The following is a 19,588-nucleotide window of genomic DNA, read 5'->3' as shown; positions in this document are numbered from 1 at the left end:
TGTGCATTATACAAACAAAGACAAAAATGTACCATTACTGCCAGCAAATATTCTGTATAAAACTGAAAGCAGTTGTGTGGTAACCAGCCCTGTAAACAGGAAGCACACAGCTCATGGTCACAATTCAGTAACGCCTAACTACTCAAGACTGTTGATCAGGGATGGAGGTTCCTCCATCTAACTATCAGCCTGTGTCCGGGACAGTCCCTATCTCTGCTGCACCACACTCCTCCTGGACTGACAGCCTTGGTGAGACTGTTTCACACAAAGCATGCGGAAGCTATTGCAGGTGTTTGATTCCTGCTGCAGATAGACAAGAAAGGCAGCACCAGACACACTTATTACAATTTGCAATTCATTACCATAACTAATTAATTATGTACAGATACATTTTTTTCTTTTCATTTTACCATTTTAAGTCATATAAATGAACAAGAAGTAGGTTTCCTGTGTGGACTTTGCATGTTCTCTTACTCTGGCTACTCCCCCAGCTTCCTTTTGATTTCAATCTCTAAATTCTCACTGTGTTGATTCTGTGATGGACTAGAAACAGCTAAGATCCCCCTGCGACCCTGCGTTTAAACAATCCCATATCTCAAGAAAACAATCTGTTTTATTCGTTTTCCTGAGATAACTAGATAGATTTTCCAGAGAAAATGGTGTTTCAAAAGCTTATGAGCCAGGCTGTTCAGCTTCTCATGCTCCTTGTAGGTACAACTTTTATGCAACCTATTTTTGAGTCATTTTGAACAGAATTAAAACTGTTGAAGTCACAACATGTATGAAACTAAAAGATTAAATCGATATGCCATTATTCTAAAACCAGAATAGTTGGATTTCTTTTTTGCTTGATTTGGGTCCACCACGGCTTCAAATGTTGAATGTACCACATTCTTAACCAATATTTTATTTTTGACATTACCATTTCTCCCTTTGCATACTTCCTTTTTTCGTAAGCTAGTGACAGTACTTACTCATGTGGTTAGGAAGTAACTCAAGACTGTGCCATCAGTTGTGAATACAAATAGTTTCTTTTAAAGATAACAACCAACTAATATAGAACAACTTGACATCCTTTTTAAAAACCTCTGCATTGTTAAATTCGGCCAAGCTAGCAAAAACAAAAAAACCCACAAAACTTTCATGGACTTATACAAATACTTAAACATATTTTATATAATGTACATAGACTTTATGTTGATGTACTCAGGTTGTAAGTAAAGTATTTAAACCAATAGGACTTCTCAGTTATGTGTAGCTGTGTTAAACACATTATTTCATTTCACATTATTATTATTACTTTATCAGTCTTAGGAAGTGAAGTGAAGTTATCTGCTCATATAAGTAAATTAGAAGATTATTATTATTAATAATAATTGTACTGAGTTCCTGTTCTTTATATCTTATGAATGTGAAGATCCTTTTCGGCCATTTTTATTATTATTCCACCAAACTTTGCCGCGCTACACCTCCTGCGCCGTTCAGGTAACTTCAATCATTCACATCTCAAACCCTGGAGCTTCTTCGGGAGATGTTTGTTACGACTTTTGTTGTTTCAAATCTTTGTAGTTTTTGAGATATTTAGCATTTTGTAAAAAATTAATTCAGCCTTGTGATTGGATGAAAGTCCTTCCAAACCCACTGTGCATTGGACGTTGCAAAAATTCAGCTCTGCGATTGGTCAGTTTTTGCATAATGAGCTGAAAACTGCTTCAAATGGGTTTCGGAGCTCTGCACCAGTTTGCAGTGTCTGGTTCATCAAGTCCCCATTGTCTTTCCTACACCTTTTGCCTCACTTCAACCGTTCAAATATCAAACTGTTCAGCTCATTCAGGAGATATGTGATGTGACTTCTGGTCTTTCTTACATGTAAACTTTTCAAGTTATTCACATTTTTGCCAAATGTTAAAATCCTCTCCAGTGATTGGACAAAACGGAAGTTAGCTCAGCGATTGGTCCATTTTGTGCACCAGTACACAGGTACACATACAAGGCACGAGTTCAAATGCAGCATTTAACATATAGCTCTGTCGTCGTTTGTTGGCTGTTGCTTCTGTGATGGCATGCAGTTCTGCAGACTGCTTAATGTGAACTCTTGATCTCAGCTGCACACTTGAGGGCGCAAAGGAATTAATTTGCCAAATGTCCCAGTTAAATATGAAGGATTTGTTCCAACAATGCTCCCTGCAACATTTCAACACTTTGATAAGTTTTAAACACATGAAAAAAAAAGTTTTTCACATTGAACAAAGTCTGTCACATCTTCACTGGAGTTTAGTTCAAGCTTGCACATGTTTTTGCAATCCCGCTAATCACACCCTGCTGGAAGTGGAAAAAATTGCATGCCTATCCATTGCATGAATTTATTTTTACAAAATGCTCAATTTCTCAAAATCTGCTAAAGTTTGCTATGACAAAAGTCATAGCTTCATTCTCATGAATGTACCGAAGGGTATAATATTTGATAGGCTGAAGTGGCACAAACGCGATGAATTGCATTCACACTGATTAAGAAGTTCCCAAATGCTTCAAAGAAAACATTTATCTTTCCTGTAAAATGTTTGAAACTCTACTCCTCCCACACCTTTTGCCTCACATCATTCAAATGTCAAACTCTTCAGCTCATTCAGGAGATATGTGCTATGACTTTTGGTCTTTGAAACATGTAAAAATTTTCAAGTTGTCGGGTCAAGTTTTTGTCAAATTTGCAAATCATTTCCTATGATTGGACAAATCAGAAAATGCAGCTCAGTGATTGGTCCATTTTGAGCACCGGTACCCAAGAATGCATTGGTGTACAAGGGATGGGGATATGCCAGCTGGTATATATACTGTTTCATCAAAGTGCTTAGATTTCACTGCAAGCTTTGCAGTTGAAAAGTAGATTATCTGCACACATAACAATGCGCAAGGCCTGTTTTGAAGAGTTGTACAACTAAAACAATGCATCAATTCAAGTAAAAAAAAACAACAAAAAAAAAACTTTGGGCAATTAGAGTTACATATAAAATTTGTATTTTTAAAATGCTTCAAAAGGAACAAAGTTGTTTTTCCTGCAAAATGTTTGCCTTTAGTTTCACTTTAAGCATTCAAGCATCAAACTCTTCAGCCCATTCAGGAGATTTCTGCTATGACTTTTGGTCTTTGTAACATTTGACCTTTTCCAAGTGACATTGTACGCTGTAATGGTATGTCAGTTTTGCACACAGAGTACTGTGGACTGATCTTATCAAAGAGCTTTGACTTTGGCTTTGTTTTTGGCTGAAAACTGTTCAGTTAAAGTGTGGGCTGTCTGCACGAATAAGATATATCCTGTCCAATGTCTGTCCTCAAAAGTTGTGCAATTAATATGAAGGATTAGTTCAAGATAAAAAATAAATAAATGACAGAAATGACAGTTAAATATTACAGTTTTGTTGTTGAAGTGCTTCAAATAAAACAGCATTGCTTACGTTGAACAATAAAGTCTTTAACTGATTACACAAGCAGTTCTAAATGATTTTCTGCAATGATTTTCTGCAATGATTTATGTAGTTTAACGACTGACTTTAGAATTTTAGTTAGAAATTATTTAAAATAATCTTTGGCCTCTTGACAGCAGTTCAACCTTTTACATCTTTTCGTAATTCTGCTGATTACACATTGGTGGCAAAGGCAATCCCATACCAATGGCAAAAAATATTAGTGCTCCTGCCAGGTGGCGAAGAACAACTGTAGTGCCATAGTGGTAAAATGAATTGCCTCTTATTGAGAAGATTGTGAGTTCAAATCCAGGCGCTGGATTTTCATAAATCATATCAGATGGTTGTCCTTCTGCTGATCTATGTCTAATAGATCTTGTGTGCTACTTAACACGTTAAAATCTTAAGCTCTTTTGCAGATTACACGTTGCAGGAATTGTTAAAAAAAAAAAAACAAACAAAAACAAAACATTCCCATTCCAATGATAATGAGTGGTTAAAGAAATGGGCTCTTGTTCAGATATTTGTGGATTTGAATCCTGATGCATTACTGTGATAAATTAAGTTGCATAGTTGTGCTGCTTCATCAAATGGTTATGCAATTGCATCTTAATCATTCAGCATAGAAGGGCATTCACATTTGCTCTTCTTCAAGAAGAGCATTTTCTAGTTAGTATTATTTGCTGCACATTAATTCTGAGAGGGAAAAAAAAAAAGTCAGTTACTGGGATGATCTGGTGTCACATATCATTGATCACAGGCAAAGGGAGATATTTTTCCACATTACTCCAAAACACACTATGCTTTCCGTAGTGTATCATAGTGTTTGGGTGCCCACAGTAATCTGTGGACACGAATCTCCTTTCTGTACCCAATGTTTGTGTCCCAGCAGTATTCAGGAGACAGAATCCTGGTTGGTTTGTGAAGCCACAGATATTTGTTGAGATGGCTCTCATCGTGCCACACAGCCTCCACATTATTTTGTTTATCTTCCATGATGCTTTTGTAGCAAAACTCAGTCAAGGCCCTTACACTTTTCCATGTACCTCCAAAGATGGCAGCATGGTAGTAAAAGTCCCCAGATTCCATATATGCCTTGGATTTTGGGTTGCGATCGTAGTTATACAAATTTTTTGGAATGTGGTAGAAGTAGGCATGAAGCAGAGCAACAGACTCTCCCAGAGCCTCAGAGCCAAACCTCCCTGTAAATTCCTGATCAACATCAAAACAGAAGACATGCGTGGAGTGGTGGCGAATATCCGACTCTATGACATCTAATATAGACTGCATCCGCATCATCGAGATGTCCTGCCACCTGTTGTACTTTTTCACTTTGATTACTTTCAGGCTTCGTTGAGGGCCGAGCTTGATGTTTTGCACTTTCTCAGGTGTGTCCGTAAACACGTAATATGACACAGGCAAACCCAACATGAAGTGACGCTCTGCTGAGTTCAGGAAGGTGTCCAGGTATGCATCCAAATATCTAAGGTGATAATGGAGACAAGAGCAATTATTAAAAGTGGTTAATTGTGTCATATATAAAATGAAATGAAATGAAATTATAAAATACTTTATAAATCCTCAAAGGGAAATTCAGTATTGTAGTATATGATTAACTTGAGGAGGTCTTGTTCTGGAGGCTGATGGCTGCTGGCAGGAATTATGTCTGTATCTTTCAGTTTTACATTGGACTTGAAGAAGCCTCTCACTGAACACACTTTGTTATTTCTTCACTGTATTGTGGAGAGGATATGAAGAATCCTCCATCATCTTCATCAGCTTGTGCAGCATTCTTCTTTGGACAATCAGCTCCAACACCTCCAGAGTTACTCCAAGCACAGAAGCAGCTTTCTTGATCAGTTTGTTGATTCTCTTCAAGTCTCTGGTTCTGATGCTACTACCCCAGAAGATGGCTGCAAAGCTGACTGCACTCTCCACAACACTTATAGAAGATATGCAACATCTTGGTGCAGATATTAAAAGATCTCCGCTTCCTTAAGAAGTACAGTCTGCTCTGACCTTTCTTAGATGTATTCAATGTTGCATTTCCAGTCCAGTTTGTTGTCCAGCTGAACTTCAAGGTATTTGTATTCCTCCACCACCTCCTCTCCCATGGAAACAGTGCTTTGTTTATTCTTGTCCCTCCTGAAGTCAACAATCATCTCTTTTGTTTTGCTGGTATTTAATATTAGATGATTGTTATCATTGCACCGTTTAACAAACTGACTGACCAGTTCTCTGTACTCTGCTTCTCGTCCATCACTGATACACCCCACAACTGCAGAGTCATCAGATTATTTCTGAAGATGACAGGACTCAAATGGGTCACCCTGCCGTTATCATCTGAATATAAGGCTTAAGAATGGTCAGAATAGTAATAAATAAGGGTGACATTGGTGGATAATGTTGAACAGTTGTGCCAAAGCACCCACATGCCAAAAATAAGTTTCTCTTGTCAGAACAGGGTCAAAATCGGTTCTAAATATTTAAATCCATAATGCTTTGTTTGTGGACTTCCAGTGATAGACATCCCAAATGTAAGACTACAAACAAACCTGCCAACTGCAAACACAGTCAGAGTGACAGAGGAGCCTTCTTTTTTGTGCGCTTGGTCAAATTGCTCAGGTTCAAACATTCCCTCCCAGATTATAGGAGCTTTCCAATGTGTGCAAGTTTGCACATCATGTCTGGACCTGAAACAGAAAATTATTTCCAGTGTGAACGTGGGCAGAACTTATACCCTGATGATTCATTTCCTGTTAATGTTTATTTAGCACACATACCCGGAACCCTGGTGGAAAGGGACAAAAAACTTATGAGTAATACTTGTTAAAACAGAGTGCTTTTCCTGTTTTTTTAAAAAAGGGAAATCGTTATGATGCTAGTTACTAAAAAAAAAAAAAGTAATTAGATAATTATTAGTAACTAAAAAGTAACTTAATTATTTTGTTGAATTCTTACGCCAAAGAGTACTGTGTCACTGTTAAAAGTAACTTCTTATTTACCTTTTTTTTTTTTAAAGAATATTCTTGAAAAAAATTAAATATGTGGGCAATGTTCAATTTATAAAAAAACTGTTTTGAGCCAAGCTATGAAAAGATGAGCTAAGAAAAGATATTTTTAGGTTGGGGTCATCTCAGTAATTTAAACCACGTTGAGAGGTCCTCACATACCTAAAGCCAAAACCTCTGAACAGGTGTACAGGACCACAGAATGTGCAAATAGTCATCAGGTGCATTATCAGTGCAATGTAAGCCGGTGTTCGAGTCTGCTAGACCCATCTTGAACATTCTGTCCTGTGTAGTGGGTTCTGTGGTGAACTTAATGCTGAACAAGCTGTAAGTTTAAATTTTTAGTCATTTAAAAATGTATTTAAACATATTTGTGACCAGAATTTTTCACTAAAGCTACTGGATAAGTCTGTTTACCACGTTAAGGATGGGAGTGATATGGAATCCTTCGTTTTGACCAGTAATCTGTATATTTTTGATAATAGTTTTGGGGCATTGACATTTATTAAATTTGCCACCCACATAGGAAGCTGTAAATCTATTTGGCTGAAGTTTTATTTTTTAGTTTTTATGGATTTAATTTGCTGATATTCAGGAATTTTGTGCTACTAATTCCATATTGTGATGTGTCTGAAATGATATGAAGTTTTTTTTTTTCTTTTTTTTTCAATATGTGATCTAAATTCTTTGCACTTTTTATTATTCCACTGACTTAAAGTTATTATTTTTTACTCAGCAAGAAGTCAGGGTTGTTCCAGATAGGCGTTATAACTTTGATGAAATAAGCATAGATTTGGTAAGTTTAAGAAATTCCCACCAGGCTGTCAGAAAGGAGCGGATGTTGATTCTTTTAAAACATTTTTGTGTTTGATAGCAGTGCTAATAAATGGCATGTTACAGATAAACATATCCTCACATATGTTATATCATCAGCATAAAGACTGGTCTTATGCTCCATATTTCTACAGTTAATACCTTTAATTTCCAATACTCTCCTACTCTACTATATTTTTACATATTTCATTAGTTATTTGCAGCCATTGTCATTCTTTCTCTGACAAGTGAAGTTGTACGTGTGTGTGAGCAGGGACATGTTCTATCAGGATTATGAAATGTGCTACCACAGACAGAATTCACAGGTTAAGCTGTCAACCTTTGCTTCCCTGTGGTAGCATGCCTAGATGTGTAAGATGACTTGTTACCGTAGGTGTTGTCATTTGAAGGGCAGGATAGGATTGCTTGCTCTTCAAGCCAGACAATAGTGGATCATTTATGGAGGAAAAAGACACACACTGCTCCATTAGTAATGTATAACCAAAAGATGACTGTCTACTTCTCTCCATTGAACATAACACACAACTGTGGCATCAACATAAGAACACACATAGACAACAATTTTCTACCTTAATAAATAGGATGCTCTGTGGGTATGTGTGAAATATACAGTAGTACGCCATCATCTTTTTCACTTTGTGTCTGGCCCCTTTTCAGTCAACCAATTCCAGGAAGTGCTCCTCTACTCGGAAACTTTTGTTGAACTTTTTAAGTTTTCTCAAAAGTCAACATTTACAGCAGTAGGTCAGACAGCCACAGTTACCAAGGAAACAGGAATATAGGCATTAAAATCTGAAAAAAAAGGGGAATGTTGCATTCACATTTCCCTTCCCCATCAAGGGGTTAGGCTAGTTCCTTATAATGGACAGATGTGAAAGAATCATAATGGCTTCACAAAGGGAGCAGAAGAGGCATCAAGTAAGCAACTACACGTAACAAACAAGCTCCAAAGTCTCCAACTGACAATGTTTACAGGTAACTTCATAAAAAACAAGCCACGAACATGTGGACTTGGCAATGCTGCTCATATTTTGCGACACCAGCTCTATAAACAAGAAAAACAAGCTACAAAGCTGCGTTGATTGAGCTAGTAACGAACAAACAAAGCATTAGGGTAACACCAACTGACTTACTTTATTTGAAGAGTAGTGCTACAGCATTAGTTACTGAGAAAAGTAACAGCATAACTATCCATCTCTGGAAATCAATGTAAAGATATAGTTTGTTCTAAAGGTCCTAGTAGTGCAAAACACGTATGGCTATATTGGGGTTGGGGGGTGGGGGGTTACTGATGGCAAGACTCATATCAGAAGTTTTAGAGAAGATCACTGACATGCTGTTTTTATGGCTGTTTTTGTGCATGTCTCAAAAGTGACTGTTAAATTATGAAAATCTGAGAAATTCTTATCATATAATAAAAAGCAACAGGAAAACAGTCCAATTCAATGTCTGTTTTCTTACAATTTTCTTATTTTCAAATACCCTCATTAATTTTATAAACTAAAAGCAGCTGCTTCCAACTTATTATCTTCTTTGTGGCCTACATAATGGGGAAAAAAAACCCTCAGCAAACCTCCCAACAGATGTGCAAGCGTGTCACTTAGAAGCATGACTTAATCTTAACTATGTTCCCTTAATATCAAGACAACTTTACAAAAGTGCTAGACTGAATGTTTGGCCTTTGTACAAAACCTCTGTGGGTCATTCTGATAAAACAAGCGTTAAACAGGCTGACAAATACAAGCAGTTCCATTCAGAGCTGGAGTGGAAACAGTTTAGTTTCCACGCTTTCATTTCATTCTGTCTTTATAAAAGAGCTGTGACATGAAGTAGGTGTAAAAGCCAAACTCACAGGGCAAATAAGAGACACATCTCTCACACATCTGAAGAGACAACATGAAAGCCAAAATGATCTTAAAATAGATTTGTTCCCATACTGAATAGTTTAATGACAGTTATATGCAGTTATTTATTGTAACATTTTCTTATTTCATTACTTATTTTATAACCATGTTAAGATACACATTTGACTGAAACAGGAAACCGTTTTACGTTTGCTGAGAACCTCCGTTTCACCACAAACACTTAAACCAGCAAGGAGATGTTAATCACTTCCCAAAACCTAGTGACAGTACTACACATATCTAACAGCTCCATATTTCCTCACTCTGGACAGAACCTGCCAGCTGTGCCAAATGACATTGGGTAACATCTGTCTCTGACCTGCAGCACCTGTCCTCCCCCTCTTTATGTGACCCTATCATCACCTCATCATTCCTACTTCTGTATTATAATTCTAAGATGTTTAAGGAGGTTTTTGTGGTCTTCACATGCACATTAAACTGTGTATCTCTACTGTTTGCAGAACTGAAAAATTTCCATTGTGTGTCAGACTGATCACCCAGCAATGATTGAACCGTGCTGCTGAAAAGCGACGCCGCACCATGTTTCGCACATGCAGAAGGGGTTGTCACAAAAATAGTGGTCTGGTGTGATCCACTGATCCCAGCCACAGCTACATCGGTGGTCGTTACCAAGGGCAACTGCAAAGACAAAGGACCTCTAAAGAGTCATGCCGCAGGAGGCATCTAAATCAGTGGTTAAATATGGTTTTTGACAAATATAACAGTGCATCAAGCTCAATGTTTGCTGTGACCACGTGAAGACCTCTCCAATCCTCGCTAATTCTGAGAAAGTTATTGTTGCACTCAGCAGCACTCTGTGTAGGAAGAAGAGCGAAGGGGTGGGGAATTGAAACTGTATTTCAATGCAGTTTTGGTTATTATATATATATATATATATATATATATATATATATATATATATATATATATATATATATATATATATATACATATACATATACATATACAAATATATATACATATGCATATACACATACATATATACATATACATATTTGTATTTATATACATATACACATATACGTATATATATGTATATATATATATATATATATATATATATATATATATATATATATATGTATATATATATATGTATATATATATATATATATATATATATATATGTATATGTATATATGCATACATTCATATATATATATATATGTATATATATATATATATATATATATATATATATATGTATATGTATATATGCATACATTCATATATATATATATATATATATATATATATATATATATATATATATATATATATATATATATATATATATGTATATATGCATACATTCATATATACATACATACACATATACATGCACATTAGGGCTGTGACAATATGCTTTTTTCCTGATTTGATTCGATTCAGATTTTTTGGGTGCCGATTCGATTTAAATTGCAATTCTTAAAATTCTTTGATATTACTGATTTTTGTAGATTAAAAACAAAACAAAAAAAATTGTAAACCTTTTTTTTTTTGCTAGTAATTGTTCCTGATTTCAGTTAGGAGAAAACAACACAGTAGCCAGACCATCATTCTGCTGCTATAATGCCCAAGAAGACATATAATGCTATAATGGGCTAATCCTAGATATGAAAAGTTGCTCTTTTTTCAAATAAACAAATGTGTGGGTCACTTAACAAGTTATTTTTAAAACATTTACATATGTAAAATTCAACTGTTGTAGTTTTTTATTTCCAACATTAAATAAACTGTAGAGTGCATTTATACTGAACAAGGTAAACATGGAAGCATGAAAGGGACCAGGTTTGTTCCCATAACTATGTCATTTGCTGATTCTCAAGTCAAGTGCTTCATGAAGGATGGACAATAATAAATCCAAAACCATCAGGTGCCTTCAAGAAGAAAAAGAAAGAAGAGAAAGGGGGCAAAGAATGCCACTATTACAAAAGCTGGGTTTTTTCTTACCAAATATCAAGTGTAGCATCAGCACTGTTGTCCAGGTTTAACATGCTTGCACTTTCCAAGGAACACTTGTCCATTGGTATGAGACCTACAAAAAATCTGATAGCAAAAACATGTCAATGAGAATTATGGAGATGATGATGTGCTATTTTTATTTTTGTTCTCACAGCAGGTCATTTCAATCCACTGTGAGAACCTAAGATAACGCCTTTTTAAAAATCACAATACTACATAATACTGTAAACTCCAACCATGATAATTTTCTTTTGGAGATTAATAGAGTATTATTCAATACTGAGCAAGGTATAATTGCAGGGCCGCTGTAAGAAAATTGACTTGTGTTGATACTTACTGCACAAACTGAACCTTTAGGCATACGACACAGAGAATGAGTGAAAAAATAAACAAACATTTCAGAGCATTCTTTGCCTTCTGATTGTATCTGCAAGAACAAAGTAAACATCGTAAGTTTGAAATATTATTGACATGATTTCATTTGAAACATAATGCAGAATCAAATATTTTTGAGCAACAGCAAAATAATATACATATTATATATGCGTGGAGGTAAGGCAGAGTGAGTGAGATACCCCATAACTGTGCGATGATTAACAACTTCAGTAGAGCACAATGCACGGGTAAAGAGACACAATTCAGAGCAGTCCAGTCCTCACTAGATAACTGGCAACTGTGAACACAGAAACAGTCAATATATTAAACTGTCTTCAGAAGCAATAAGTGGATTTGAACCAATTTTAAATTTAAAAAGTCAAATCAATATTTCAAATAGAATGTAAGAAATATTTTCATACAATGGTTTTCATCAATGCACAACAACTACAAAAAAGAAGCTTAAACCAACCACTAAATGCACTGGGATGCTGGTGTGAGTGGATGTTATAACACCCATTACTGAAAACTGTTACAGGGAGATAATTTCAAATTAAACCTGAAGAAAAACCAATGGAGACAGTGAGGCATGATCAGGTTCTGTATAGTTTGACTAGTTTGTATAGATCTACTTGTGATATGAAAGCCAATAAATCAAAAGAAGCAATAAAAAAAAAGTTTACACAAGGTAAGTCAGAGTCAATGTTCGAGCGACATATATATAAAACAAACAAAAAGGTTTAACCCAAAGAATGCTGATCATTTAAACTTCCTTGTAATCAGTCTGAGTGTGCCATTGCAAAAAAAAAAAACCCAAAAAACAAAAAAAAACCTGCAAGTTCAAGAGAGCTTGCAGTTCACATTATAGGCAGGTACAGACAAGTTCAGGAAGTCAAAACATGATACCCTACAGTTAAAGTTTACCTCTAAAAGAGGTCTCACAAAGATATAGATAGATTATAGCCATACTGCAAGATAGTGTGGAGGTTGAATAAGAAGCGCACATGTTTTTTGGTTTTTTTTTTTAAAGCGGTCTTTGATTACATCAAATCACACAACTTTAAAATACCTCATGCAGTTATTTCACAACTAATAAGTAAAGGAGTAAAATGAAAACAGCTAATATTCCTGAAGCAATCAACACAGAAGACACTTGTTTTGTAAATCCAGGTTCTCGTTAGTTTTTATGCTAAAATCTGAGTAAAGTTTCGAATACAAACGTTGCGGTGATGATTGTTGGGTCTTTAAATTATACTGGAGAAAGTTAAAATAAATATTTTCTAAAATATAAAGGGAAAAAATTGGATCATTAAGCTCCAGATCATGAACAAATGAGGTGCGTGAATCAGAACAAATATTTCGAGCAACGGCAATATTGACAGATAATCTACTATTAGATTAACTTATTTACTAATAAATAAATAGATAAATAAATAAAAGAATCTCGCAAAACACATCACGGACACGCGGGAACAGAAATATATAAATGTATAAAAACTATTATAACTTACGAGTTCCTGTTATTCTAAGGTTTCGTCAAATAATCCAAATTGTTCTTAGATTTAACTGCGTAAAAGTTATGCATATTGCTGTGGTCACTTTGTTTTAAAAAACACTTTGTCAAATAGGGAGTGTCTTCGCAGAGTTAACCAAGATAAAAACAACTAAGTCACCTTCGCCTTTACGTTTATTCCAGAAGAGAAAAAAGAACTTGGTTTTTCTTTAGTAGAACTTTAAGAAATACTGCGCAAGCTCCCCCTATCCCTGCTGAAACACCTACCTTGGTGTATGTGCACCCTCCAAAGAAGAAGAATAAGAAGAAAAAAACAAGAATGGAAATGGACATATGTTCAATTTGATGTATAATACGAGGAAAATCAATTAAATCAAAGGCGATTTGATTTTACGCACAAAGTCAGGTGGATTAAATAAAAGAAACAAATAAAACAACTTTTTCGGCTAAACTGTTGATCAGATTACAACTTTGAACAAACATTAACACACCTGGGAAGTGCTGTCTAGTCCCCTTAAACGTAAAAGTGCAGTCACAGCCAAATTTCCACTCCATTCTTCTGGCTGACGCTTCCAAAAACTCGTTTTAAAACTCGTGGTGACCTGTCTTTCCAGTCTGTTGCTCCCAGACTCTGGAATGAGCTGCCTCTGTCCCTTCGTGTGCTTGACTCTGTGGACTCTTTTAAAATGCAGCTAAAGACTCTACTGTTTAGAAGAGCTTTTGGTTGATTCTTGGATGATTTTAATTCTTGCTGATTGTTGCTGATTGTGTTATTGTACCCATTTTTATGTACAGCACTTTGTGATTTTTATCTGTGAAAAGCGCTTTATAAATAAACTTTACTTACTTACTTACTTACTTCTGCACACATACGCACGCCACGGCAATGGGCGAAACCCTTCAAGGAAATAGGGTAAAACTTAAATAACTTATACAGCATCCGTATGAAAGTTAATCAACGGGTCATCCAAACGCAACCCAGTTCATCTTTCCTTGCATATCCTCTTTCAATTTGTCTTTTTACACCTGATCAAACCTTCAAATTCTGTAAGTCGTAATTTATTTGATTTGTGTGCCTCTGCGTGGAGCAAGTTGTTGGTTACTGATCTTTAAAGCCCGATCCAAGGAAAAAAAAAAAAAAAAAAGAGAAAATGACTTGTATTTTTTTTTTTTTTAATTATTATAATTTTTAATCTTTGTCTTGCAGCAGGAAAAAAAAAGACAGATTTTGATTACATTTTCTAGAAATCTCATAAGGCACAAGTGACTGGATTTTAGCAGTGATCCAGATCAGGTCCTTAAGGACCAATGTCCCGAAGGTTTTCAAAGTGTTCCTGCTGGTGCTCTTCTTTTTTCTTCTCACTGCTTTTTGCGCAGGTGGACGTACAACGCTCCGCTAACAAGAAGGAGTGGGACACACAGCCACGCCAGGATGAAACAGAAGCCAAACCGAACTTTGCTCAGCTCTCTGGGGCTTAAGATTTCTTCTCTGTGGAAGGTAAAGATGAGACAAGCAGCAAAGTCTGTGAAACCTGCAAGAGGAAAATAAAAAAGTTTAGACTTTAGAAATATCAAAACAATGTTCATGTTACAGATATACAGTAGACATGAACATAAATCCCTGAATCTCATTTTTTTATTAAGTGTTTACATCCAGATGAAGGGAATATTATAGAAAACAACCGTGACTGCCTGGTAATTAAAGATAATTATACATGTTGAAAATCATCTTGCTTCAATAGCATCCTTCCTTGTGATGCTTTACCTGGCTTTCATCGTCAACTTTACTCGAAAGAAAGGTTCATTTTTTACTTTTTGAGTCAAAGAGCATAATCATTTAAGGACAAACATGTAACCCCATGATTATTTCCACTGTAAGTCAATATTTCAAGCTGTAACTCTGTCAATATTTGGTTCATTAATAACAAGTGTGGTTTTTAATGAGAATGGATAGTTTTAAAAAAGGCTGGTTACTGTAGTCCGAAGCAAATGTCCAAGAAGTCTCGCATGAATGTGCTAAACAAAATAGCTCTGTCGCAAATAGATGCTGAGAAAAAGCTTATTTTTGTGCCTACTCAGTGTTGATAGTGTTATTTTCTCCAGGTATTGGTCATAATCAGAAAAATATCAGATGACCAAAAAAAAAAAAAACAGTGGCATAAGTTTAACAACAGGGAAATACAAAAAAGTGTTTAAGTTTAGATTTTTCTTCCAAGCAATATAAAACTTAATCAAGAGTAAAACTATCAAATCTTGTTATGTTGTGCTTTTCACTGTGTTTAAATGTAAAAACCTTTAGCTAACCAGCAAAGCCCTGGCAGAGCCCAGTCAAGTAGAAGAGGCTCCCGCTGGACAAGGTGAAGAGCTGAGCCAGAAAAACCAGGAAAGAGATGGAGGAGAAGACCACGGAGAGGATCATTAGCGCCTGAACTGACTGGAGCCAGTCTATGAGGAAAAGAAACGCTGCATGACTCAAAACTTCCTTGATTTACATAATATCAGATAAATGATCAGTATGAAGAGAGAAACATGATGCTTTGATAATTTACCGCTTTCAGTGGTAGCAGCAAACAACCAGGTTTTGGTCGCATTATCGTAGAAGCAGTTGTACCAGAGGTCGGTGATTTCCGAATCTGTCCATATCCACCAGGACTGCAAGAAGAAAGGAAGAAAAGAAACAAAAACAATAATGAGACAAATGAGTGATCACTGATTGCTTCACAGACAGCTCATCAAAATGGGACATGACATAAAACCACAACTATGCTGCTGTGCAGCAGTTTTGTGGCACACTGCAGTGTTATCTAATCTGCATCAAGTCCAGTGGCGTCGCCGGCCGGGTTTTCTGGAGCTTTAGCCCCGGATGTTTTGCGTTTAGCCCTGGTAGCCAAAACCTTAGGAAGCGCAGAACTGTCACCCTAATAAAAAAAAAAAAAGGTTTGGGCCTTATCACGTTATAAAGTGATATGTTTTTTGTAAAAACGTGAAACATATCACGTATCTGAAAACGTGAACTTGGTCATTTTTGACTTTCAATGAAGAAATTGTGTGCGGGGTGGATAGGAGATCACAAATGGCTCATTTACAGGACTTGATAGAGTTTTTCTTCATACTTGGGTTGAGACATTGTGAAATTTTGGTGCTTTGGAACACTTTGGATGACATTGTATTACGTATGCGTACTTTAAGGACAGTTTTAAAAGGCATGGGTCTGTACAAAAGGAAGAATGAGTCCGGGTCCGATCCCCATGACGTGGCACAATTTCTGATTGAAACTTGAGCGGCACAAGAAACGCTATGAATACAAACTACATCATCTTAGCTGCATTCAAGTGCCATCCATCTATCCATCCCTCTTCTTCCACTTATCCAAGGTTGGGTTGCAGGGGCAGCAGTCTAAGCAAGGAAGCCCAGACTTCCCTCTCCCCAGCCACATTTGCCAACTCTGCAGGGGGGTCCCAAGGTGTTCCCAGGCCAACCGAGAGATATAATACCTCCAGCTTTCAAGTGGTTTTACGTTTTTAAAATAACACCTATTACGTTATAACATGATATGTTTCATGTTTTTACAATAAATCATCACGTTATAACGTAATAAGGCCCAAACCTTTTTTTTTTTTTTAATGAGAAAAAGCTCTACGCTTCCGTAAAAACCAGTCACTGTACATAGATGCTCCTAAACTAAGCAGCCAGCCACTCCACCAACCTGCTCAGTGGCTCCGCTCCATTTTTTCTCTTCAGCTGCAGGCTTGCATGCTCGCACGCTCACACACATGTTTCTCAATTCAGGGTCTGCATTCTTTCAAGTGTGGACAACGTGGGCTTAGCAGATGTGAATTTATATACATATAAATATATATATATTCCAAAGGACAGAAACATGCAATGCTTGTTCTGGAGGGGTTGAGGAGGGAAGGACAAAAGGCAGTTGAGTTTGACAGACGTATCACCATCAATCGTTTAGAACGGGCCGGTTAAAATGAATGGATGGTGTTTTTTCAGTTTTGTCTGCTCCACAGGTAACTAAATATTTTTATTTTTGTGTTAGAATATTTGTTTCATTTGCTGCAGGCGGCGTGTGATGGGAATTTTAGATAATATGCTAAAATGTGGTCCTGAAAAACATCTCATACCCTGCCTTTAAGAACAATAAAACCAAAAAAGAATCAGAAAAATGTTTTATAATTTCAGGAGTCAGATTACAGACTAAACAGGGCTATAAATGAAGTCATAGCACTTTAATCCCTTTTTTTCTGCATCTTTTGAAATGTCCAGCAGGTTTCAGTGGCCTGCAACACTAGACTCTGTCTGCATGTCATGTATGGCTGCATCTGCACCGACAATCTCTGCACAAACCAAAGCACAAGCATGCCACATAGAAGAGGGGGGGTCACTGTAGCCTCTGCCCAGTCTCTGAGGGGCACATCAAACCATCAGCCTGTTGCCTCTTCAAATAAACAGCAAGCAGTGATCTAACAACTTTAAAAATTTGAGTACAACCTTTTTTTTTTCAAATACAAAGGTTTCTGTTGCAAACAAGGCTATGTAGGTTTGAAAAACCATACTTTAATACTCATATCACTATGTTTTCCTCTAAGCCCATCACCATTTCCTTAGTGAAAAGAGTGAAAATAAATTACAAAAACTCTTAGTTGCTGTCATTTTAAACCAAGTCTATATCTAGTCCAATAATAACGAGTCCAGTTACCAAGGATATGGAAATAAACACAGATGGTAAACTATTATTATTTTTTATCAGGCAGAGGAAGTCATAATATTGAGCAAGAGTTGCCAGTTTCAGATCACTAAACAGATTAGAATGACTAAGTGCCCCCCCTCCTTTTTTAAAAAAAAAAAAATCTATTTATTCATTTTTCATTTTTCAAATGCTATAAGAGTGTTGTTTAAGTTCATTTCAAAGAAAGACTGATTGGGGGTTTCACATATTTTTAATCACTGTTATGTTCTACATTCATTTGTATATTTTAACTATTTTTTCAGCATCAAAGTTTACAAGGGTTAAGCCTCTTTCTCATTTACTCTGAGCTAGTTAAAAGTGATAGTTTAAAAAAAAAAAAAAACTATCACTAAAAGTGATATGTTTTTTAACATGGAAAAAAAGACAGACAATAATAGAGTTTGTCAAAGTATACAATATACATTTTAAAAACTTATTCAAAGTGTCTAAATGTATGAAATGATCAAAATAAGTTTTTTCGAAGTTCAGCTGAACCTCATTGAGACACTCAGCAGCAACATGAAGCTATTCTGATCAGTAATATGGTGCTACCATTCATTCAGTTGTTCATTTCCATGCACAAACAACCATAAGCATCATGATAAACTTTAAGGTAAAGAGATGCACAGAGTCCAAAATTCTCAGAACTGCAGGAAAAGCATGTATAAACACGACTGTACTGTGAGGATCAGTCTCATCCCTTTGGAGTTTGTTTTACAGACAACGGTGGCATATATAGAAATTTGGTCTTAACATTCATTTGCCATGCATCACATGCAGTTATTTGTAAAGCAACGGGACGTCTAGGACATTTAGAGGTAAGTCTATCTAAAATAAAACTTGAATGAATGGGAGCTTAAAGTTAGTTGTTGAACCAAAAACAGCTACACACGTAAGAATTTGTATCATTGTTGGGTGTATCATCTCCTACAGCTTAACTTTTTATTTATTACTGATGTTCCAGGCTCATTGTTGAGCCTGTCATAAGATGCTGAAATACAAAAATTTGCTCTATTTCATCAACATTCCCACAACCTAACCTGCCCAATAAGCGTTATCCAGAAACACTCAATGAGCTAATCGCTGCTTCTTTGTATAATCGTTGTAAAACTCCACACTTTGGTATTGAAAAATTACAAGTCCTCCGCTTCCTCAAAATGTCCCAATCTTGACAAAAAAGAAGAAAATGTCATAATACCACACAGTTCTGAATTTCTTTTAAGAGCATGATTGTCCTCATTGTCATGTTTTCTTATTGAACATAAGTCCAGAGGCACAGTGGCAAAAAAGAGTTCAATTCAGTTAATTCAGGAATTCAGTGGGAATACTGAAATCACAGATGTAAAACTTACTTTTATTCTCTTGATCTACCCTGAAACTTAAATATTGGCAGTGGTGCATTGAATTATCATGCATCTTTTCATACAGAAGCCCTGGATGTGTTCCATGCTTTTATATTCAGTGTGTTGTGTCTCTTAAATATCTAAATAATCTACTTTCATTCTGCAATTTTAGGTAAAATGCAGTATATAACTGGACAAATGGACACAGTTTACCAGAGACACAATACAGTCAGCGAATGTGGTTTGAAGAGTTGGACCTAAAGCTAAAGACTAAACCTGATGAGAAACCTCCACATTTAGCATCTTACTCGTACACCTTTTAAAACAAATCCAGCATTATCACAGAATATATAAAAACATATGTCAAACAATCGTATCTGTTTTTAAATAGATCATATTTCAGGACTGTTTTTCTGCATGCCT

General features: G+C 36.0%; 2 protein-coding genes across 2 annotated transcripts; both read right to left on the bottom strand.

Moving 5' to 3' along the window:
* Positions 1–4,259: 4,259 nt before the first annotated feature.
* Positions 4,260–11,435, bottom strand: LOC306757102 (alpha-1,3-galactosyltransferase 2-like; the record flags this gene model as incomplete). The annotated part of the gene is made up of 4 exons (XM_079242067.1): positions 4,260–4,944; positions 6,017–6,154; positions 11,185–11,280; positions 11,413–11,435. The coding sequence occupies 4 exons, from the start codon at positions 11,433–11,435 to the stop codon at positions 4,260–4,262; spliced, it is 942 nt and encodes a 313-aa protein (XP_079098193.1).
* A 2,985-nt stretch (positions 11,436–14,420) lies between these two features.
* LOC306757101 (epithelial membrane protein 3-like) lies at positions 14,421–16,859 on the bottom strand (the record flags this gene model as incomplete). Its single annotated transcript, XM_079242066.1, has 4 exons — positions 14,421–14,616; positions 15,389–15,529; positions 15,634–15,736; positions 16,791–16,859. 4 exons carry the CDS (start codon positions 16,857–16,859, stop codon positions 14,444–14,446), a joined length of 486 nt encoding a protein of 161 aa, XP_079098192.1. The 3' UTR covers positions 14,421–14,443.
* Between the last annotated feature and the right edge of the window lie 2,729 nt (positions 16,860–19,588).

The sequence above is a fragment of the Telmatherina bonti genome (genome assembly GCF_933228915.1).
Source record: "Telmatherina bonti genome assembly, chromosome: 6".
NCBI classification, from domain to species: Eukaryota; Metazoa; Chordata; class Actinopteri; order Atheriniformes; family Telmatherinidae; genus Telmatherina; species Telmatherina bonti.
This window is presented reverse-complemented; position numbering and strand designations above follow the sequence as displayed.